The 24,884-nt window shown below is 47.9% G+C and overlaps 1 protein-coding gene across 1 annotated transcript in view; it reads right to left on the bottom strand.

The window, feature by feature from the left end:
• Positions 1-24,884, bottom strand: part of CCT4 (chaperonin containing TCP1 subunit 4) — a 114,250-nt gene that overhangs the window by 47,666 nt on the left and 41,700 nt on the right. Inside the window, exons 8-9 of the mRNA XM_085612579.1 lie at positions 3,715-3,854; positions 2,247-2,343 (exon numbers count right to left, since the gene is read on the bottom strand). Coding sequence (XP_085468705.1) covers positions 2,247-2,343; positions 3,715-3,854 — 237 coding nt within the window. The remainder of the gene's footprint in view (positions 1-2,246; positions 2,344-3,714; positions 3,855-24,884) is intronic.

Below are 24,884 nucleotides of genomic sequence, written 5' to 3'. Positions count from 1 at the left end.
TTTAGAAAGTCAACCACACACGGCTCTTCCTTTGAGGATTACTTCCCACCAGAGTAGGGAAACTTCTCAAAATTCCAGAAAAATGGATAACGAACAGAGGAGGAAAGACACGAAGCTAAAAATAAAAAAACACTTCGAATTACTAGGGAAATATCGGTTTAATGTAACTTCAGCTGTGGCGAATATCAGGGCAGTCATTTTAGCCCTATGTGTTCTATGGTGCCAAAATACAATTATAAGTACGTGTGTGTGTGTGTGTGTGTGTGTGTGTGTGTGTGTGTGTGTGTGTGTGTGTGTGTGTGTGTGTGTGTGTGTGTGTGTGTGTGTGTGTGTGTGTGTGTGTGTGTGTGTGTGTGTGTGTGTGTGTGTGTGTGTGTGTGTGTGTGTGTGTGTGTGTGTGTGTGTGTGTGTGTGTGTGTGTGTGTGTGTGTGTGTGTGTGTGTGTGTGTGTGTGTGTGTGTGTGTGTGTGTGTGTGTGTGTGTGTGTGTGTGTGTGTGTGTGTGTGTGTGTGTGTGTGTGTGTGTGTGTGTGTGTGTGTGTGTGTGTGTGTGTGTGTGTGTGTGTGTGTGTGTGTGTGTGTGTGTGTGTGTGTGTGTGTGTGTGTGTGTGTGTGTGTGTGTGTGTGTGTGTGTGTGTGTGTGTGTGTGTGTGTGTGTGTGTGTATAATATATATATATATATATATATATTTGAAACTGACGCTTGTTGTGTGATCAAGGCGCTTGTCGCTGAAACGATTTACAGCAGCTATCAATAAAAGCGCAAATCATAAGAGGTGGAGTGGTGTCTTTGCCGGCTTAGATACCGAATTAGAAGTAGAACTGGGACTGGTAGTTCATATATATGTGTGATATATATAAACATGCGGTAGTCCAGTGCCGTTGTTTCCAACTTGCCTCAACCCTATGATTAAGATGCAGGTGTGCATCGAAACGCTTAAAGGACATGACCTGTCGGGGCGGTTCAAACCGCTTGCTAAAATAAAGGTTCAGTTGAACATTTCCTCGTGGAGTGCATTTCTGAGCGCGGAGACTTTTGGAATATGAATATATATATGTCATTATTTTAAGAAAATGATTTTAATATACATTGGATTATACTGTATTTATACTGAGATATATTTATGTATTTATTTATACGTAAATGTGTATTCAAATGTGTATATATTTATTATTCCTTCTACTTCATGTAGCAGCATGTAATTCGTGTGGAGAACCACTATCCGGTCTGTTTTCTAAATCTAGTATGTGTAAAGTGCCGCAGTCTATCCTCCATGTTTATTAATCATGTGACACTGGGTTTGAAAGAGAAAAAAACATTTAAATTGGAGTTTTCCCGCTATGGCGTCGTTATGTGAACAAGGCCGACGGTACGGCCGAAACGAGTCATGACCAACAGCAGTGAGAACTGAAAATAAATTCCATTTTGCCACTAAGAGGAGTTCGTGTCATTTCCTGATGGAGTGATTGTTGCAATATATATATATATATATATATATATATATATATATATATCTCCAAAACATAACATATTGAAATGTATTATGGTATATTGCACATATGCATAGATACTACTACTTGAATATCAAAAGGAGACCCCAATGATGAACAATTCGCACTTCTGCTGTCCTTAGACAACTTTCACCTGAAGCGAGCTAGCACCCAAAGTATTATCTAAGAAATGTTCATACAAGACTATAAGATGGACTGAGTAGGATCAAACTAACAAAATTATAACAAGACTATTGGAATTTTAAAATGGGACGAGCGGAGACTTTCATTTTAGATACTTTAACCCCACACTACCTATCACCTGTACTTACGCCCCAGCCTTTCCTACCCCAATCTCAAGGAGACAACACATCATTGATTTCACAACATGATCTTTGCCTGCATTCATGCCACTTTATTGTTGTAGACTGCATAGAAATAGAGAATAAGACAAAGTTACTTAGCAGAGGTCAAATGTGATGAAAGTACAAGAATTGGGCTTTCTTTACCATTCACCTGTGCCGACAAATGAACCCATCACTCACACCCACGGTACTTGTTTGCTATTTATGTACATTACCTTTACAATTGAGCGACCCAAGGACTCAAGAGAAATAGTTAGAACATTAAGTATATATTCTTGAATACATCCCATTTCATCATTGCCTGATGCATATACAGCCATGCTCAAATAACCAATTATGGAGTAACACAGATACCAGAAGAATACAGGGTTTAAAAAGGTGCGTCATTACCTTACAGATGAATTCAATATCTTCCCGCTCAATATCTTTGATCACCATGATCTTCATTTTATTCAAAAAATGTAAAGCCAGATCACTGAGAGCATCCCTAAATATTAAGAAAGAAAATCACATCAACGAGGTTGAATCCTGCCATCAATAAGCTTCTTCACGTAGTTTGTTTGAATTAACTATACACAACACCTGGAGACTCAGTCATCAGACTATCAGCTAAGATAAAACATGCTGTTGCTTTTCATAGACGGTGATAAAATACCAGCAGCTTCTGGTCGGTTTCACTGCAGCCACAAATCCATAGGAAAATACATTGCATGGTAATGATAAGTTTCCTGCCCAGGAGGCATTCTGGGGCAGCCTCTTCTGGGAGAGCTATGCTAATCTGTCTAGCCTGGAAAAGCTGTGCCACTCAGAACATTTTTCTGGGCTGCTCTATTTTTCCTCCAGTGATCTTGACAACCTGGGAGCACAATATTCTACAGTACTCTACACCAGAGAAAAATTGTTTTGCTGCCAGAATGCCATCCAAAAATGCCCCCCACTCCCCGAACTGGAGCGAGGAAAAACATTTCACCCCGCCCATCCCAGGTTACAAGGAGAATTGCAGTTATGCTAGAGTTAGCTTGGTTAAGGAGTCCATGCCTTCTTACTTGAACCACTGTGGGGCGACTGTCTACCGGGGAGACTTAGCTAGACTCATCAACGGGTGGTTGGCATAGACTAGGATAGGTGATAGAAGGTTAAGAGGCCAGAAGGGCCAAGATGAAATCAATGATGCCAGATCAGTGGAGTCTCTGGAAAGGTTGGTAGGTTAGGCACGCAGTCTGTTGCATTCCCGGCTCATCTGAGCCTGCATGCCAGAAACTTCTCTAAGCAGAATACAGACCTTGGCCCCTGAAAGGCCAGGAGGGCAAATATCAAGTCAGTCATACATTCTTTTAGAGGCATCTTCCTGAATCACCTGTTTGGGTGATGCCTCTAGAATAAAGGTACAAAGTGGGCAAATTAGGACTTGCAAGATGTGTCTCAAATCAGCGAAGAAAGTTAATCAGGCCCTTGATTATAATCAATAGAAAATCTCATTAATGCTGGCTCAGAGGCACTGAAACGCCATAAAAGGTGTATGTGGTGGAACAAAAAAAGAGTGTGGAGCAAAGCCTAGATAGGGTCCTGGTTTCACAAGTCCTTAAGGTGCTGATACAAACCATGAAATGCACAGGTAAAGGGTGAAGCAAGTTACATGAATTAGTGCGCCGATTCATTACTAGTATTTATATAGTGCCTGTATAAAACAAGCCTCCTGCAGTGTGCTTTGGTCTCAATGACAGAATATAAAAAAATATTTTTTTAAACTGTTCCTGGAGTGCTCAAATTAAAAAATATATATACTCTGATAAAGCCATTAGCGCACAAGGTATCTGGTATACTAACTGAATGAAATGTACTGCTGTAGCCGACTTACCTCAAGATAGATTTCTGGATGAGTAGTACGTTGCATCCAGCCTTCTTAATCTGTTTGATCAAATTCAAGATATACGCTCTCTCTTCACGCAATACTCTGTCCATTTGTGCATAGTCTGAGACTACAATCTGATTTTCCATCTATTTGAGGGAGGGAGGAAAAAAAACTTTTACAGCAGTTCAAAAACACAATTTCTAGCAGACAGCAAGCCCTTCCCATGTGGCCCCATAGCAAAGGGATGAAGAGTCGTTACACACATTTTGAAAAGCTTCTTTTGGCCAGATCATCAATAATGAATAGTCAACTGTTTGAGAAACGTTGACCAAATCAATGCTCCCTATATTATGTACACACAGAAACCCTCCATTATAATTAACCGCCTGGCCTCACGCTTCATTGCAGAATGTTCCTAAAGATATTACCACTCATTAGGTGGCTTCTTTATAGGCTGATTACATGGCTAATTATGCAATTCTAAGGGATTTTAATATTTGGTTTCATGTCCCCTACATGACCAAACAAACTGGGCAATTACACTGCTATTATGCAGACCCAACGCTTCTCATTGTATCCTCATTGGTAGCCAAATATTAAACATGTTGTCCAATAAGAGTTGAAATAACGAGATGAAACCAGAGTTGACAAGGATTAGACGGGGGCTGATGCCTTTAAGTATTTAGTCGAACACGTTAATGTACTGGATTTATATGTACCTACAGAAAAGAACGCTACAAAACCCTATCTCTTTTTGGTTATAAACATTGAATGGTTGTGAAAAGAGTGAATATGCTACTTACCAGTATGCATCTGTTCTTGGCATGTAGGGCTGCTGACATTCATATCTGTGCATAGATCGCCGCCTAGTGTTGGGTCCGGATGTTTGCACGTTGTTGTCCTGGAAGAGTCTTCGAAGTATCCTTGGATAGGTGACTCCTCCCCTGGACTACAGTGCGCATGGGCATCCTCTCCATCCTCAGATTGTTTTTCGCCATTGTGGCAGTGATGGAGTAGATACAGAAAGTGATGACCATGCTTACAGTAATTCTGAGAGCTGCAGCTGCTACAGGCGCCGGGGAGGAGGGAGGGCGATATGAATGTCAGCAGCCCTACATGCCAAGAACAGATGCATACTGGTAAGTAGCATATTCAGTTTGAGGCATGTGGGCTGCTGAATTCATATCTGTGCATAGAATGTATAGCAGTGCCCTCTATTAGCGGCGGCCACCGGTGCCAGCTGCAGCGGTCTGAAAAAGGGTTTTGAGAACAGCCTGTCCTACAGCTGCCTGCTGTTTTGATTGCACATCTACACAATAGTGTTTGGTAAATGTGTGTGTAGTGGACCAGGTGGCTGCTCTACATATATCATGCAGGGGAATATTTCTTAGAAAAGCCATGGAGGCCCCTAACTTACGTGTTGAGTGGGCTCGTGGGGGAATAGTTAATGTGCGTTTTGCCTTTTGATAACAAATTTGGATACACTTAACTATCCATCTGGCTATCCCTGCTTTGGAGATGGCGTTACCTTTGTGGTGTGGGGCAAAGGCAACGAACAGTTGTTTAGTCTTCCTAAAGGGTTTGGTCCTGTCGATGTAATACATGAGGGCCCTTTTGACATCTAGTGTGTGGAGTGCCCTTTCCGCGACAGTTTGTGGGTTTTGGAAGAAAACGGGCAGTTCAATAGTTTGATTCATGTGGAACTGCGATATTACCTTGGGCATGAATTTGGGGTTGGTACGTAGTACGACCCTGTTGGCATGAACCTGAATAAATGGCTCTTGAACTGTTAGTGCCTGGAGTTCACTAACTCTTCTTAAAGAAGTGATCGCTAACAGGAAGGCTACTTTCCAGGTGAGGAATTGAATCTCGCATGAGTGGAGAGGTTCAAAGAGTGGACCCATCAGGCGTGTGAGGACCAGGTTGAGGTTCCACATTGGAGCTGGTGGGTGGCTTGGTGGAATGACTCGTTTGAGTCCTTCCAAGAATGCTTTGATGGCAGGCACTCTCTGTAGTACATTGCGGTCATGTTGTCCGTCCGGATCAACACGACCTTGTTGCACAGATGTACTTTGAATGCCTTCATGGCTAGGAAGATTGCCATCAGTTCCAGAAGGTTGATGTGCATTTTCTTCTGTTGTGTCGTCCATAGTCCCTGCACTGTGTAGTGGAGTACATGAGCTCCCCATCCCTGGAGAGACGCGTCTGCTGTCAGTACTATTTGTGGAACAGGCTCTTGGAACGGTCGGCCCTTGCAAAGGTTTTGTGGATTCCACCAATGCAGAGAGTTGTATGCCCGACCGCTCACCAACACTAGGTCTTTCAATTGTCCTTGAGCCTGATTCCACTGACGTGCCAAGCACTCCTGAAGCGGGCGCATATGTAGTCTCGCGTGTGGGACTATGAAGATGCAGGAGGCCATCATGCCTATCAACTGCATGAACACTCGCGCCGGAAGGGAGTGTTGAGGTTTGAACTTTGAAATCAGCATTTGCATGCTGTTGATTCTCACCAAATTGGGCTGAGCCGTGGCCGCAAGAGTGTCTATGGTCGCACCAAGGTACTGTTGTACGTGTGCGGGCTGTAGATGGGATTTCGGGTAATTTAGTGAGAACCCCAGACTGTGAAGGAGGTGAATGGTGCGGGACATGTGGCTGGCACATTGCTGGGCTGACTTTGCTTGAACGAGCCAGTCGTCCAGGTAAGGGTAGACGTGTATGTGCTGCCTCCGTAGATGTGCCGCCACAGTAGCTAGGCACTTTGTAAACACCCTTGGTGCCGTTGTCACGCCGAAGGGAAGGACTTTGAACTGGTAGTGCTGCCCTTGAACAGTGAACCTGAGGTATTTTTTATGTGATGGGTGAATGGGTATGTGGAAATACGCATCCTTGAGGTCCAGTGTGGCTAGAAAGTCTCCCTGCTTGAGCAGCGGGAGGACTTGCTGTAGAGTGAGCATGTGAAAATGCTCGGAAAGAATGTATCTGTTTAGGGGTCTCAGGTCTAATATAGGTCTGAGTGACCCGTCCTTTTTCGGTATTAAAAAGTACAGGGAGTACACCCCCGTACCTTGCTCGTGGACGGGTACGACCTCTATTGCGCCTTTTAGAAGCATACTTTGCACCTCCTGCTGTAAGAGCGTTAAGTGCTCTGAGGACATAGGACGGTTTTTTGGAGGTATTGTGGGTGGAGTGGAGGTTAGTTCTAGACAGTAACCGTATTTGATAATATCTTTGACCCACCTGTCCGTGGTGATGGAGTTCCACGTGGACAGGAACCTTTGTAGCCTTCCCCCGACAGGTGTTATGTGGTCGGGAGAGGGCGTCACTGCTTGTTCTTGGGGGAGGACCTGGTGTTGCCGTAGCCGCGTCCTCTGCCCTTTGTACTGGAGCCACGATATCCACCCCGGGTGTTTTTATCGTAGGTGGTTTGGGTATTGCCTTTGTTGTATGTCTGCTGTGACCCCTGTCCTCTACCTGCTCCTCTATTTCCGGGGCGACGAAAGGAGCTGCTCCGAAAGGACTGAGTCTGGAGAGCCCCCATGGACTTTGCGGTGTCCGTGTCCTTTTTTATTTTCTCAAGGGCCGTGTCAACCTCCGGCCCGAATAAATAGTCGGGGTTGACAGGTTGGTTCAGTATATAATTTTGCACCTCAGGTTTGAACCCGGAGATTCGCAACCAGGCATGTCGTCGCAGCATGACGCTTGTGTTTATGGCCCTGGCCGCCGTGTCTGCGGCATCTAGTGCACACTTGATGGAAGCATTTGTGAGTAGCTGTCCCTCTCTGATAAGAATTTCTGCACCTTCTTTGAACTGGTCAGGGAGATGTTGGAGTAGTTGCTCCATTGTATCATAGTGCGCTCTATCGTAGCGAGCGAGGAGCGCTTGAGTGTTGGCTATGCGCCATATGTTGGCAGCCTGGGCGGCAACTCGCTTGCCAGAGGTCTCTAAAACCTTGGACTCTTTGTCCGGGGGAGGAGCGTCGCCTCGAGCATTCGCAACGACAATGGAGTCGAGAGGTAATTGGCCTCTGATGTAAGTAGGGTCCCCAGGTGCTGATCTGTACTTTTTGTCGATCCTGGGGTTGATCACCCGTGCCCTGGTGGGTTCCTTGAAGATGTCCTTGGCTGGTTTGAGGACTCCTTTCAGCATGGGCAGAGTCTTTACATGCCTTTCCGAGGAAGCGAAAGTGTCCATAAGGAAGTCGTCTTCCACGGTGTCAGAGTGAAGCTGCACGTCATGATTATTTGCAGCACGTTCAATAAGAGCGTTGAACGCTGCAGTGTCCTCTGTCGGAGATGTTTTCGCTCCATAGAGTTGTGGGTCCTGTGCATCTAGAGGTGCACTGGGGTCTGCAGGGTCGCCCCAAGTTTGATCAGGGTCCTGTTGGTCATCAGGGTCCATGTCTCCGTGGTAAGGGACTTGGTCATCCATATAGTCTGCCAACGCATCCATGTCGGAGTGTGTGGGAGAGAATGATAGTGGGTCCTGGTAGGGCGAGTCGAAAGATTCGCAAAGCACAGGTTCTGAGTCCACAGGCAGCTTTCTCTTTAGTGGGATCCTGAAAGGGTCCAAGGGTGGCTCTGAAGTTATCCTCCGGTCATGGATAACCATCCTGCCGGTGTTGGCGTCGATGTAACGTGACGGAGACGTCTCAGCAGGTGTAACCGTGGTGTGGGTGACCCGTGTCCTGAGTTGGAACATTTTCGGGATCGTGGATGGCGGCAGGCCAAAAGTTATGTTGGCTGGCGCCGAAAAGGCTGTTTGAGCTTTTAGTGGGCCGGAGCCCGATGTGTCCTGGAGGACCGCGTGGGTTTTGCTGCTTTGTGCTGCAACGGTTCGCGCGTGAAGCGCTTTCGAGGCCTTAGCGCCCACCAGGTTGGTAGAGGCGGCCGTGGACTTTTTCGGCGCCGGTGGGTCATCGGGTCGAGGGGCGGAAATGGCCGTCGACGTCTTCGATGCAGGAGGCTTCGGTGTTGCCGTGGAAGCGACGTGAGACGCAGCAGGTGGTATGACATTTGGTTTAGGAGTCGATGGCGTCGGCGCCGAGAGCCGAGCAGGTTTGATGGCACCGAGGGCCTTTTTCCGAATGCCGACTCCGGCGTCGGCCGCTTCGAGTTCGGCACCGAAGTCTCGTTTGGTGCGCTCGGTGCCGATGCGTGTCGCTGGCGTCGAAGGTGTGGAAGGCCTCGATCCGACTAGCGCCACTTTCGGTTTCGGTTTCATTTGTACCGGTGCAGCTTTCGGTTTGGTAGAAGGGAAACCAGCCGGTGTAGGTAATAATGGCTGCCGCTGAACGTCAGAGGGCGGGGCCCGAGGGCGGGGCCAAAGAACCGCGGGATAGGTCTCGGGTAAGGCCCGAAGGCGATCTCTCGACCGGAGCCATAGACTGTGGCACTGGGCCCTCGTCAGTCTGAACGGGTAGGCCTTGCTCGTCATTGGAGCTACTCTCTTCGGCCCCTAAGGCCTCATAGTCGTCTCCTACCTCGGCGTTGTCTTCATCTCTGCGAAAGAGTGATTCGTCGACGTCGTCCGAACCGGAGTCATGTTCGGAACCGGGATTGGAGGGTAGGATTTCCAACTCCTCGACATCTTCGGCGTTGAAGATGTCTGCCGGGGCCGGTGCCACGTGCTGCGCTTCGAGTCTCGCCGCTCGACGATTCCGTAGAGTCTTCTTGGAACGGAACCGGGCACAGGCCATGCATGTCGATTCGTCGTGGTCCGGCGACAAGCATTTGTTGCACACCGGGTGGACGTCGATATGGGGATATTTCGCATTGCATACCAGGCACCTCTTGAATGGTGTCCTCGACTCCATCGTCGGTGTCGTCGATGGTCAGGTAAAAAGCGAAAAGTTGTTTCCGAAGTTAGTAAGCTAACAGGTAGGGTCGAAACCGATCGAGTGAACAGTACCGACGCGAACTAAAGGCCTTTTGGCCTCGACTAACTTTTTCCTAACTGGAGTTGATATAGCACATCCGAACCCAATGGCGGAAAAAAACAATCTGAGGATGGAGAGGATGCCCATGCGCACTGTAGTCCAGGGGAGGAGTCACCTATCCAAGGATACTTCGAAGACTCTTCCAGGACAACAACGTGCAAACATCCGGACCCAACACTAGGCGGCGATCTATGCACAGATATGAATTCAGCAGCCCACATGCCTCGAACCAATAACATATTCAATCGGGTCTCACTAACGTTTTCAGGTGGACACTCCTTGAAATCAAAGATCCATAAAAATGTATGAATGTGTTGTTCAACTGAATCGTACAACTTACGCTAAAACGGACTTATAATACACTTTAAGCACAAACCCTGTACACTGCAAAGATACACTTTTAAGGTCTGGTCTAGCGACGCAGCGCATGCGCTGCTCGCCTGGCGAGTTCTATTGTCGATTTTTTGTCCGAAGGGGGGCAGGAGATGTGCACGTGTACGGACAGGAGATGTGCACGCGTACAGACCCTGCACGGCATCAGCAGTAACGCGCGCATGGCGTGCTTTCACTTTCCCTCCCTCCCCCGATCTGCTCCAGATCATCTCGGAAGCTCCCGGGGACCCTGCACAGCATCAGCAGTCTGAGTCAGCTCACTGTTCTGTGATTCTGGGCAAGTCACTAATTCCCGTCTCTTCCGCAATGTTCTCTGTGTGGCTTAAGTTTTGTTTATAGATACCCACGTAGCTTCTGTATTGAACATGTTTTGTTGTTCTCTGTGTTTCTGTACAGTCGGTCTTAAGTGTGCAAACCAATTCTGTGAAGGATGCAGCGTATATTTAAATGAGACAGAATAAAGAGGTGATAACTCTAGAATGCAAGACTCGAAGATGCGAGATGTTAATTGCAACTGCGACGCATTTCCGCTCCTGTTAAATTGCAGAGAAAGCGCTTATAAATAAAGTGTTAAAAAAACATAAAATAAGGCATCTGCAGGTGAGCGCTCTTAAGCACCAAGCTGCCATCATATCAACCACTAAGGTGCATATTTACATCAAGATACTATTTAGCACTACATTACGTATTGTAAGGGCAGGATTTTATATAGTTTCAATTATTATTGCACCACTACGTTCTTTTTGCACCAGCAAATATAAATACCTTTTTAAATAAAAATTAAATTGCTATTTCAAAAAGAACCCTTCCACATATAACCCCTGGAAGTATTAAGCGCTATATAAATGCAATTACATGTATGCAATAGGGTAATACCAGTTCGTAATGGAGTACCACCCGCACGATTTATGTACTCTGCCCTCAAACACACCTTTTAATGGAAAAAGTACGGCAATCTTTTTTCTAATCCACAATCCGAATTTCTTTTATTTTAGCCATTAAACCGTGGCTCAGCCAGAGGCCAGTTCAGCCAGAGGCTCCTGTATGAGGTATTATTCACCTGTGGACAAACTATCAAAGGCTTTATAAAAAAAGACTCATAAAACTCACGGAAATACCCTGTTACTCGCAGGAATGGTATTTCTGCCGAGGGCGCGTGACATGGCAATTAGTTTGGTCTGTTTTTTTAATCGTGCATTACAAAAAAAACACATTTGCAATGCAAGTGGTCTCGCATTGCTGAATGTTTGCGCTATTGCGGTTGCATTGTTATTAACACCAATAGCACACCATTTTAGTGATGCAAGACCTATTGCATTGCAAATGCTGGTTTGTAAAAGTGGTTGATATATCCACATACTAACAAGTAACTAGCACAACAAAAACACTTAGAAATGAACCTGTGCGCAACCTTTACTCTAGTCTAGATAATTATTACTCGGGTTCCTGAGGGTATGTGGGAGTGCTAAGTCTTCCATGTAAGCAGGAAAAGAATTGTGGACTGTGGCCGAATTACTGGTGGTTTTGTTTAATGATTGCATTGTGATTGGAATGCTTCATTGAGCTAGCAAAGGGAGGGGTTATGAAAACATGGAGAGAAAGGTACAAGTGAAAAGTTGAGTGAAGCAGTGAAATTCCATTTATTCTGCAAATCTTTTTAAGCGGGCCAAGAGTAACCTCATGGTACATACTGTAAAAGGACACAGGCGGATGAAGTAGTATCAAGGCACAGGTATGACTAAGATTCAATGCCAACAGCTCTTTCCAAATATTAATCTGGGACGTTTATCCAAGTCTGCTGAAAAACCAGCGAATTAAAATCTGTTTCAAGACCAAAGATTTGCTTTCTAAGCTCCATGCCTAATATCCTAATACAAGGCAAAACAAAAGTTAGCACTGATCTCAGCGAGAAGGGCAGCACTTAAATAAAACACAGAACCAAAGAGGTAATTCTGATGCAATATGTGAATGTTAGCGATACAAGATAAAGAATAGATACACGCCTGTAGAAAAAGCAACTTACCTACAGTACTATCTTTTGGAGGATACCTTTGAAATGGCTAGGCGCCAGACTTGATCCAGAAACGTCTGAAAGCTCTGTGCTGCCACTAGGTGTAACTGGCTCCAACTTAACCCCAGAGATTAAGATGTGATGTTACTGGCGCCGTAAAGGTCGCACCTAGAGCACCAATATCAAATCTGACCTGTTTTAACAGTGTCTTGATGAGGGGACTAGAACAACATCATCACTGAAACACCTGCAGTGTAATAAACTAAACTGGCATATTGTTATACCACAAAATCATTTCCTTCAGAGAGGAGGAGGGTGGGATCAGTATGGAATAGGCAGCTAGAAAGAAGTATCCATCAGAAAGATAGTTAACGAAGGTAAGTAACTTTTTCTTCTGATGGATACTTCCACCGGCAGATTCCTCACCTCTGAGAAGATTCTCAGGCAATATTCCCCTAGGAAGAGGGTCTGAATGAAATTCAAAGGTCGACACCTCAAAATAAGACACTTGCTCTCCCCGGCGCCCTCCTCTCCCCCTCCCTCCCCCTGTATGTAACAAGTGAGGGCACATGGAGTGGCAGAGAAAATCGGGCTGCATCGGGAAAATGCATGAAATCGGAGCCTGCAGAAAGGCTCCTGAAGACCGTGATGACCGCTAGCCCTGCAGGGGAAGACACCACCGGGCCCAGAGCAGCTGGAAACCGCTGGGCCGACTGGTGAGGCCTGCGGCAGGGATCGTAGCTGTGCCGCGACGGGGGACCTGGCACAGGGGCACGTTCTTTCAACTCTGGGCCACCCAGGGGAGGGGGGGTGCATCCTAAAATAGACACCTGCTCTTCCCGGTGCTCCCCCCTTCCAAATTCCCACTCCCCCTCCAGATGTAACAAGTGAAGGCAGCTGGAGGGGGCAGAGAGGACCGGGCGGAACACCCTGAGGTGTGCGAAAGCAGCAGCTTCCACGTGGGCGGGCCTCCAGGCAAGTGCACATAAGATCAGAGACCAGAACCCACGCCGCACGGATCCCAGTGAGTCCTACCGAGATAACTCCTGACCAGGTCCACGGCGGTGGTAGAAGTACAGGTGACCCGGAGGAGGAGGCGCCCTAGAAATTGCGGGTGGACTCAAGAAATATGGCCTAAACGGAGATGCTGAAACATCCTCCCTCCCCCACTCCTGAGGAAGGGAACAAAATGTGCCCGAAGGACGCCCCCCACCCCTTCCCAGACCCAAAAAACTAGATAAATATGCAGTGCCCCGGGTGACTATGGCTGAAGGGGCAACGGCACAAGGAACAGGCAGAGTCTTCATTGGGGCAATCATGGAGGCGATCCAGGAGCTGGGACTGACCCTGGAGTCCTAAATGGACAAGGTCACAATTGAAGTGAACATCCAGACCGTGGATCTGAACAAGACCTCTGAAGAAACAGCGGTGGCAGAGACAAATATCACCAAATTACAAGTCACAATTCCCAAAAAATGGAAGAGCAGATACAGCAACTCATGCATCACCACAAGGTAATGGCGGGAAAGCTTGAGGATCTGGAGGGACGGGCCCGAAGGAACAACATCTGGGTGGTGGGAGTGCCTGAGGGGGGAGGAGGCCCATACGTGGGATTATTCTTGGAAGACCTCATACTTAACCACTTCCAACCCAAGTGTCTGTCGAACTTCTTTTCTGTGGAAAGAGTGCACAGAGCACACACAGATACCACCACTGAAACCGGGAGCCCCACCGCGGATCATCATTGCGGGAATCCTTAACTTCAGGGACCACGACAATCCTGCAAACAGCCCGAAAGAGGGGCGACCTACCCTATGAAAATGCATCGATTTGGTTCTTTCCGGACTTTACCCTCATGGTCCAGCAGAAACGTTGCACCTTTGATTAGATCAAGAGTGTTCCCAGCCAAGTTCAGAGTCCTGGTACTTCACATCACCAGATGAGGTATGGGAATGGCTCGAAGGAGGGCGAAAATCCAACCGACAACAGCGACAGGAAACGAGTTGGCGGCGTGAGGCCCGGGGACACGCCTCCCCTGGGAGAATCCACAGTGGCTATGGTTATGTTCGTTATATATGGATTACAATTTACATACTGACCCATCATCGTAGGCAAAACACGTCGGGCGGCAGCCAGGGGGCGGAGGGAACAGGACTCCAGACACGGAGCACTTGGGCACAGCTAAAGCATCACAGTCCAAGTCCAAACTGAAAGCCCCGACATGGAATGTGAATGGCCTGGGGGACAAAATTCAACGGACTGTAGTCTAGTAATACTTACATAGGCACTCCCCGACCTGGTCCTTCTCCAGGAGAGACACTTACGAGGCAACCAATAACTTGCACTCAATAGATATGGTTACACTAGTAGCTCATGCGGGCTTCATGTCAGGAACCCGGGATGTGGTGATCCTGGTAAAAAAACTCAGTACTTCTGATAAAGGGCCGCATCTGGCAGTACACACTGGGCAGATTTGTGACTGACTGGGACATAGGAAGGGCGAAACCTCAACTTATGTTCAACATACTTCCACCAAAGCTGCATGCAGAAACCTTCACAGAGTTAAGCAAAACACCACTAGGCATGCCTCAGAGTGCTCATACTAGGTGGGGACATGAATGCTGTAATATCGCACGATCTAAACAGGACAGATCCGGGTAAGGGGGAGGGAGGGGCGGGCATTTGCGAAGGCAATGGACTTGTCAGACCTATGGAGATTGCACAACCCGACCAGTAGACAGTACACGCATATTTCTGCTGCACACAGCAGGAGGTCACGTTTGGATCATCTCTTCATGCAATGCACGCATGTGGGATACGTTCGCAGGGCACAGCACAAAGCCAGAGGCATTTCTGATAACTCACCGGTGGAGGATCTGCTCCAGGGCCCAACCAGTGACCACACCATGCCGCCACATATAGCACCCTGGCACTTCCAAAATGAAAAGTTGAGAGAAATTCAGAAAGTGAATGCAGCAATATTTTGATAAAGACACGGAATCAGTTGACTCCTATTGCATCCTATGTGAGGCATATAAAATGGTGGCCAGGGTAAACATACAAGCAACGATAGGGGGATTCAAGAAGGAGAGGTGCTTTGGGTGTGAAAGCTAGAACATGAGATCGAGACTCTAGAACGAACGACGCAGGGCGATGAATCAGAGGCCTGCGGGCTGAGACACAAAATATGCCTTAAACAAAGGGAACTTAGGGATTTGGAGCCACAGGCAGCGCATCACTATGAAATTGCCACACAAAGGCGGCTTTACGACCTAGGGGTCAAGACCAATAAGCTAATCGCATGGCTAGGAAAGAGGGATCAAGAGTGCAACTGGGTCACAGAAATCTGTATGAAAGATGGCACAAGGCGAGGGTCTGAAGCATGGATAGCAGAGGCGCTTGCATCCTACTACGAATCACTATCAGTCAGCGACAGCTAGATCAGAAGTCGAGAGTGGGAAACTGCTCAGAGACATTTCCCTGCCAACTCTTTCAAGAGAAGACAGACTCCCTATAACGGGACCTGGCAAGGGAGAAGTGTAGGGGGATATTCGGAACTTACAGTCCGGGAAGGTAGCCGTCCCGAATCCGCTACCAGCAGAACTCTTTAAATGCGTAGCTGCGGGGGTGACACCCCCGATGCTGGATAGGTTTCAAACCACACTGCAGGAGGGGTGTCTACCAGAGTACCTGAGATTAGCCACGATCGTAGTCATCCCAAAAAAGGGCAAGCCCATGCACCTGTATGGCTTCTATAGGCCTATATCCCTACTTAATTTTTAAACCAAGGTCTCATCCCTATAATCTCCACCATAATACACCCAGACCAGTTGGTATTTATACACCACAGAAGCACCAGACTTGATATTAAAACGATTATATAGAGTAATGCATGCTACGGCGGCGCACCCACACAAACCTCCCGCTCCATCACTGGATGCCTGAATGGCATTCAATATCGAATAGCCCTATCTTAATGTGGTATTGGGCCCTGGTCCGAACTTTTGCACATGGGTTTGCCTCTTATCAGAACCCGTAAGCCCGCGTGCAGTTAAATGGATGGACTTCCAGAACGTTCAAACTTCACCAGGGCACATAACAGGAGTGCCCATTCTCCCAAATACTAATCGCACTGGAACTGCTAGCGGCGTGGGTCCGAGGGGACCCCCTAATTTGGGGCATAGGCATTCGGGGGGGGGGGGGGGGGGGAGCGTGCGTATCTCGCTGTACGCGGATGATATACTGCTCTATGCACACAAACCTAAACAAACGTTCCACAGACTCCTAAATATACTCTGACTTTTCGGCACCTACTCTGGATACCAGATAAACTGGGACAAATACTCTTGCAGGCAAACTCCCACCACTCACGACCAACTGTGCGGACCAGACGCTGCACGATAAATTTAAATGCCTAGGCATATGGATCACAAGGACAGCAGAGGAATTCCTAAATCTACAAACATACATCCCCCAATTGGGGAGGTTGCGTAATGACAATGCACTGGTGACATTTACCGATCTCGCTCATGGGCAGAGCAGTTCTATTTAAGATGATGGCCCTACCGCGCCTACTTCATGCTCTGCAGAACACCCCATACAGGATCCCAGACACCTTTTTCAGAGCCATGGGGGGAGGACACAATGCAATCTTCTGTGGGAGGGTGGCAAATCACATAGCCCTGCGCAAAACTACAGGATGGGATATAGGAGGGTGAATTAGGGGTCCCAGACCTCCGGAGCCACTAGCTAGCGGCCCAAATGGTCAATGTCAATTGCCGGGTCTTTGCGCCCCAGGCAGAGCCGACATATAGGATTGACCGATATGCAATGAGAACGAAGGACACCTGGCGACCCTGTACCACAGGCAACAGGGGAAGCTGCTACCGGCCCACACACACGCATGGCGAGTAACTACTATGCTGCTAGGGTGGGACTCGAGAGACTCAAAACACACCACTCTGGGAAAGTGAAGTACTGGGTGATGTTGAGCGCCTACAGGGCTTTCGAAGATAGAGCCTCATTGGCTTAGACACCCTTGGATAGACGTGTGACGGGGTGGGTAGCATGCTCATCTTTGAGGAACTCCAGACTGAATACCAAATGGCCGCCGCAAAACTATTCTGCTACCTACAACTGAGACATGTCCTACGCAGCTTCATACCGGATGGAGAAACGCTACCCGACTACTCCCCTTTAGAGGACAGCTTGTTGCTCGACCCCATGATAGACAAAGCGACATCCCTAACATACCGGAAGATAATGAACAACCTTCCCAACCCCCTAGGCCCATTGACAGCAGCTTGGGAATCTGACTTCGGGCTACTGGAAGACGACTGTCAGGAAGCAATTCAGAGCCTCAGGGCAAGACTTCGATTGAGCCAGCTTCGAGTCCTACACAGATCATATACTCCTTGAACGCTCCATCACAAACTAGGCTGGTCAGACTTTGATCACTGCATCAGGGGGTGCGGTGGAACAGGCACCTTGTTTCATATTATCTGGGAGTGCCTAAAAATTAAACACTACTGGACTAGGGTGGCTAGAGTAATGTCTTAAGTGCTAGGCACACACATACCCCTGAATGCTCGCTGGCATTTATTAGGCACCACAGGCGAGTCCAGGTGGCCCTCACACAAGAAAACCTGGCTCACACTGGCCTAAGGGGTGGTAAAGCGCAAAATAGGAAGGTTGTGGGGGGGTACAGGAACCACCAAAGCTCTCTAGCTGGAAACAAGACCTGGACTGGTGCTGCCTGGCAGAAAAAGCTGTATACAAAAGCAGAGGATGCTGCAAAAAAATAGGATAAAGTATGGAATCTATTGGAAAAGTATAGATCTTAGATGGGTGAAGATAAGAACCCAGGGGAGAAAAAGCACAGCAGTCACAACAATATAATTGCCGGGCTGATGACCCTTCCCTAATATATTTAATACTGCATCTTTGCTCTGGGACCTGCCGGATGGGTTGATTTTTTGGGATTATTGATTGTAATGATGGGCTGCTTATTTGTTCAATAAAAAGAAAGTTAAAAAAAATTAAAGTGAGTAGCTGTTACTGACAACTGTTTTGGGACTCAAATGGAGCACCCATCAATAAGGTCAAAACTAAATTCAAGTCCCAATGTAGCATGACAAATGGAACAGGCAGAAACAGGTTTGTAAAACCTTTCAAAAATTGCCTAAAATAAGGTTGGTCTGGGAGACCTAAAAAAAAAAAAGCAGATAAGGTTGCAAGATATTCTGACCATACCAATGGCACCGCCTTGCTGGGCCAAGGACCATGAGAACTGAAGAATTTTGGTAAAAAAATCTTTCGAAGGATCGATTTTTCTGCTGAACACAGGGTCACAAATATTTTCTCTCTCCCTGAACACACTGACTCAGTTGAGGAATGAGGAGCTGACAAGATCATGTTAACCACCTCCAATGTAAGCTGAAAGGACTCAGATTAATGTGAGAAAGTGTCCTCCTTCTTGCATGGTATGCCCCACTTTTTGCTGAATTGCTGATGTTCTTTGACCGAGTGTGCCCTGGGCTCCTGCTAATCAGGTACCCAGGGCCCATGCTCCTTCCCTAAAAATGCATTGAAGCCTAAACCCAATTGGCATCTCTGGCCACGTCAGCCCCTGGTAAATGGTACCACAGGTATCCGGGGCACTGTGACCAAAGGCGGCCTTTAAGGGCCGCAGCATTTATTGTGCCACCCTTAGAGGTCCTGTACCCTGACACTCACACACTGCCTTTGCAGGCTGCGTGTCTTGGTGCAGAACAAAGTGAAGAGTCAACATGGCACACATCCCTGTGTGCCTCGCCCACAAATTACTGCTCTGGCATACATCAGTCACCCCTCTAGTTGGGTGCCCTATGCCAGTGTTGAGGGTACAGGTGCATGAGCCCTGTACCCCTACGGTGCCAATGTCCATTCCTGGGCACTGTAAGTGCAGTGCTGCCATTAAGAGTAAATGGTGCTGGGAGTTTGTCATGACGAGCTCTACAGCACCATGATGGCCACACTGAAGACTAGGAAGTTTGGTATCAAACTTCTCCGCACATTAAACCCACACTGATGCCAGTGTGGCATCCAATTTATGCCATTTAAAGGTCTTTCCACCGGTTCCTCAGGCGTGGACTGACCACTTTTTGGTCTCCTTCGTGCTGCAACTGCAGGGGAAAGCTATCCTTTTCCATCCAGCTCCAGTTCTGAAACGTCCATGGCATAAACTGGACTTGGGACTTGCTTGCCTGGCCAGCCATAGGACTCTGTTGCCTTTAGACAAGGATTCAGCAATTTCACGCTGCCATGATTGGGTGTTATCGAGTCTGAATACTTGTATTCCTGCTAGACTGGGAGCGAGGAGTCGAGGGTCTTCTAACCCGTGGTTTGACAACTCACTAATGTCTGCTAAAAAGGGGTGTAAGCAGCTCGAACGCGTTTGGAGACGCTCCTATAATGTTACAGCAAAGTTGGAATACCGGGCAGCCATTAAGCAGTATCATCGGCTCATCCGGAAGACACAAGCAGAGTATGTGGCCAATAAAATCTTGGCTAGCACTAATCCGGCTAAGTCGATTTTCTCTCTGCTCAAAAGGTATGAAAGATGCAGGTTCATCGGTAACCTCCCCGATTGTTTCTAACCGCCAGTGTAGTGAGTTGGCCCATTACTTTGTGAACAAAGTTGAGCAGATCCATATTAATCTGCCAGCGGCGGATATGCGTGTTGGGGTGGAGGCTTTGGGGATCTCTGGTCTAATGGCGGGTAACAGTATGCTATCCCTTCCACCTTTATCACCTACAGAATTTGATGTACTTTGCTTGAAAATCCAGTCAGGATCTCCGGCAGATCCTCTGACCCCTGCCCTGTTTGGTCAGCTTCACCCCGCGATTTCCCCTTGGGATATTGGTTTGGTGAACCTGTCCTGGTCATCCGCAGTTGTTCCCAGGGTATGGAAACATGCCAAAGTCATTCCATTGCTCAAAAAATCCTCCTTGGATCCCGCGAAAACAGGTAATTATCGGCCAATTGCTCAGCTGCCTTTTTTGGCAAAGGTGGCTGAATCTCACGGTAACTCTGTCCTCTCCGAGTACATCGTACAGAATGCCATTCTGGATCCATCTCAGCAAGGTTTCCGAGCGCGGCATGGGACCGAGTCCGCACTACTGGTAGTGATGAAAGCTATCAGGGATAGTCTGGACGGTGGCGATTCAGCGGCCTTGGAACTTCTAGACCTAAGCGCCGCTTTTGACACCATCTCCCATGCAATCTTATTAACTCGTCTTCAGGAAATTGGCGTTAAAGATGGGGCCCTGGGCTGGTTTCGCTCCTTCTTAGAGGGGAGGTCCTTTCAAGTGTCTGTGCCTCCATTCCATTCACAGAAGTTTGCTCTGCGTCAGGGGGTACCGCAGGGCTCAGTCTTGAGCCCGCTTCTGTTTAACATATACGTTCGCCCCCTGGCTGCGGTAGCGAAAGATAGAGGGTTGGCGCTGGTATCATATGCCGACGACACCCAATTGGTGATCTCCTTCTCTAAGAACTGTGGCGACAATCTGGTTAAATTCAAGGAGGACCTCCTAACAGTGGCTGACTGGATGGCGGCCAACTGCTTGCAGCTTAACGCCAGCAAATCGGACATCTTATTGTTCGGGAAGGACCGTGAATTATGGTCTGAACAGTGCTGGCCAGAGCGTCTAAAACCCACCCCCTTACCCAAGGAGGTTGTGAAGAACTTAGGGGTGCGACTCGATCAGGCTCTGACGTTCGAAGCTCAATCTAAAGCAGTGGCAGGGGTGTGCTTTGGGCTTTTGCGGGGTTTAAGACCATTGTTGTTTTTTCTTCCTCCTAAAGTGCGACAAACCATAATCCAGGCTTTAATTTTGTCCAGATTGGACTATGGGAACGCCCTTTATTTGGGCGCCAATAAGGCCAGTACCAAGCGCCTGCAGAGGGTTCAGAATGCTGCAGCTCGTCTGTTAGTAGCACTCCCGAAGTCCAGCTCAGTTGCCCATCTGCTTCCCAAGTTGCACTGGCTGCCGGTTGAAAAGCACATCCAGTTTAAGGCACTCTGTAGGTCACACAAGATCTTATCCAGTCAGGCTCCTGTGGGTTTGTCTAACTTGCTCAAGTTTTATATTCCGCAACGCCTATTGAGATCGGCAGGCCGTGCCCAGGTTTGCATTCCCCGTGTTTCTAAAGCTAGAGCAGGCGGCCGTTCTTTTCGAAGTCTGGCGGCAAAACTCTGGAACTCATTGCCCGTTTCCATCAGAGTAATCCAGAATCACCAGGCTTTTCGTAAAGCCATAAAAGCCTGGCTTTTCCCCGTTTTTTTCAATTAACATCTCATTTCTGTCTCCTGGGCGTCTGTCTTGGTTTGGAGTTGCGCTGGGACGCCCCGTTGCTGGGGCAGCCATGCGCTATACAAATCTGACTAATAATAATAATAATAATAATAATAATAATAATAATAATAATAATAATAATAAGAAGAATAAGAATAATAATAAGAATAATAACTGATGCCAGTGTGGAATTGAATGTAAAATGAACAGAGTGTATCTTCGAGATGCCCCCTGCAACTCCACCAACTTCTAGTGACCTGACTGAGTGGCTGCTTAGGCTGCCACCACAAGACACGTTTCTGGAAGCCTGGGTCGAGAGCCTGCTGCTCTCAGGGGCCTGAAACAATGCACATCCTGGGAGGTGCAAAGCCTCCTCCCCCAGGATGGGCAGGGTTCACGAAGGAGAAGCTTCAAAGGCATGCTGCCTTTGTGAGTCTCTCCAGACCATTTGCTGCTTTCTGCAACTGGTCCCCACTGGTTCTACCCCCCACTTTTGGCAGGAGAACCGGCGGGAAATACAAGTGAGGGAAAGAGGTGCCCACCTCTGCCAACTCCAACCCTCAGGTGAGGGAGGCGAGGTGAAGCACAAACAAGAGTCACCACCATCTTGAGGATGGGGGGACCCAGCCAACCAGGGACAGGCTCCTGCCCCCTCCCACTGGAGAGTGGCAGACTAGGGGGTGTACCCACCCCAGGGAAGGGACCCATTGGTCCCTGCCCTTTACCTACCTGTAACGCCCCTAAATTTAGTATTTAGGGGGCACCCTGAACCTTGCTTCCTCATATCCCGAAACGACAGGAAAGGATGATGAGATAAAGGACAAAAGAGCCGTGCAGAGCTAACAAGAGGACGACGCCCACTGACTTGGCCCCAGCCCTACAGGCCTGTCTCCCCTCGAACCTGCTCCTGCGAAATCCTGATGTGTCCTGCAGCCTGCAACCTCAAAAACCCTGGAGGACCTACCTGCCTTCACTTCAAAGACTGAATCTCCTGTGAACACCAGACTTGTTCAAACTGCAGCTTCTGGCTCTGGCCGGACACCGCAAATCCAGCCCATTTTGCACCCGGCAAACCCAGCCTGAGTGGAAAAACACCACGAGGTGGTCACCCATGCGATCCTGACCCGAGACCCGACAACCCCTGACCTGCAGCCTAAATCCAGAAGGCCCCCTTAACCGCGACCAGATGCCGGTAAGAAGATCAGACCCCAAAAGGCACCCCTGCACCAGACGCCCCACGGCCTTGTGTGCCCAAACAGACGGTGCCTAGCCAACCCTTAACTTCCCAACGTACCCCTCCAACTGGTGGTCGCACCCAGAAGTCCTTAGTCTCCCTGCCTGCAATGCTTTTGCAAACCGGAGCTTCTCCATAGAAAACAGGGCGCCCGACGTCGAAACAGCACTCTGCACCTGGCCGCCGCTGGGGATGCACCTTTTGTGCTACTTTGTTTCCCCATTTGCCCTGACCTTAACCCTAGGAGCTTGCTCCCACAACCCAGTGGCCTGCTTGCCAGCAGCCACCAACCGGAGGCCCCCTATCCCCGATTGAATAACAATGGGCCTCAACACTCTGCACCCGGCCGCCCTAGTGCCGCTGAGGGTGCAACAACAGTGCATCACTGACCCTGGGGGACCCCCCCCCCCCCCCCCCCCCCCCCCGAGTCTAACCCCAGAACCTTAACTCCCATAATCGATTACTTACCTGAGAACCGTTAACCTGTTTTCCCTCCATAAGATAACTTACACTTTTTCTCCAAAAAGTTTGGCATAATGTATGAAATCCATGGGAAAAGTATAGATCTTAGATAGGTGAAGATAAAGACCTGGGGGAGAAAGAGCACAGCAGTCACAACAATACAATTGCCGGGCTAACGACCCTTCCCCAATATATGTAATACTGTATCTTTGCTCTGGGAACTGCAGGATGCGTTGAATTTTTGGCATTACTGATTGTAATGATGGGCTGCTTATTTGCTCAATAAAATTTTTTACAAAAATAAAAAAAAAAAAGTGAGTAGCTGTTACTGACAACCGTTTTGGGACTCAAATGGAGCACCCATCAAGAACGTCAAAACTAAATTCAAGTCCCAATGTGGCATGACAAATGGTACAGGCAGAAACAGTTTTGTAAAACCTTTCAAAAATCTGACAACCACAGGTGACTAAAATAAGGTTTGTCTGGGAGACCTAAAAAAAAAATTTACAAAATAAAAACCAAACAAGGCTGCAAGATAGTCTAACTATACCTACTGCACAGCCTTGCTGGGCCAAGGACCATGAGAACTGAAGAATTTTATAAAGATTCTTTCGAAGGATCGATTTTTCTGCAGAACAGTGTCACAAATATTCTCTCTCCCTGAACACACTGACTCAGTTGAGGAATGAGGAACTGACAAGATCATGTTAACCACCTCCAATGGAAGCTGAAAAGGAATCAGATTAGTCCTGCTCAATCTTCACGCATCATGGTGTAAACCCCGAAGAGTAAGATGCAGGACCTGGCCCCCATTGGGATAGAATGTCTGCTCTGAGCGGGAGATGAATAGGAGCACACAGGGAAAAGTGTAGAAGGTGTGCATGCCCAGGAGGATGCAAAACGCCAACAGACTGACAGGCAGAGAGCAATCAGGACTGTAATCAGAGTTCCCGTCAAAAACATCAGAATCGTAGCCCGAATGACCCAGATCCTTTGTGGAGGAGGGAATGCTCAGAGCAAGGTTGTATCTAGTGCCACTCCCAACAGGAGACACAGGGAGGGCTCCAGATGAGACTTTGGTAGACTGACTGAACAACAAGTCAAACAGCATTGATACGGTCACCTCCAGGTGGAATGACAACACCTGTGGCAAATCAGCTTTGCGCAGCTAGTCATCCACCTACGGGAATACCACAAACCCACACTTCCTGAGATGGGCCATGGCCACTGCAACCACTTTGTTGAAGTCCTAAGGTGACAAAGTTCCATATCCAAAAGTGGCAACAGTGAATTTGTAGTAAGTGAACACCACCAAAAAACAGGCGGTATCGCCTGAGGGACCACAGGATAGGTATATGAAAATACACATCCAGCAAGGCCAGGGACACCGTCCGGTCTTTTCAATCCAGTACTAAAAAGGATCTTAGCCAGGGCCAGCCTCTTGAACATTGTTCCTTACACAGGTAAAAGTTTTGGAGCCTAGGATCAGCCGAAGACCACCTACTTTCCTGGGAGCAAAGAAATGAAGTGTAGCACCCCTGTGCAATTTTGTGTTCTGGCATCAATTTAACTGTTCACTTCTACAGCAGCACCATTACTGAGGGAGGGCAGAATTGGGCTGCAGCGTCCTTTAATCTCTTCCCCTGTATTGCAGGACGAGTACGTTTTGTCGTTGGCCAGTTGAGATGGACTGGAATTGACCGAAAGGGGAACTCCTGCCAAAGCACTTGAAACTACAGTAGGAACATCAGTCCTTCGTTGACAACTGCAGCTCTAATGATCTTGCGGTGGCCCTACCCTCC

Source organism: Triturus cristatus, chromosome 6, assembly GCF_964204655.1.
Source record: "Triturus cristatus chromosome 6, aTriCri1.1, whole genome shotgun sequence".
NCBI classification, from domain to species: Eukaryota; Metazoa; Chordata; class Amphibia; order Caudata; family Salamandridae; genus Triturus; species Triturus cristatus.
The sequence above is the reverse complement of the archived record's forward strand: the minus strand, read 5'-3'. Positions and strand labels throughout refer to the sequence as shown.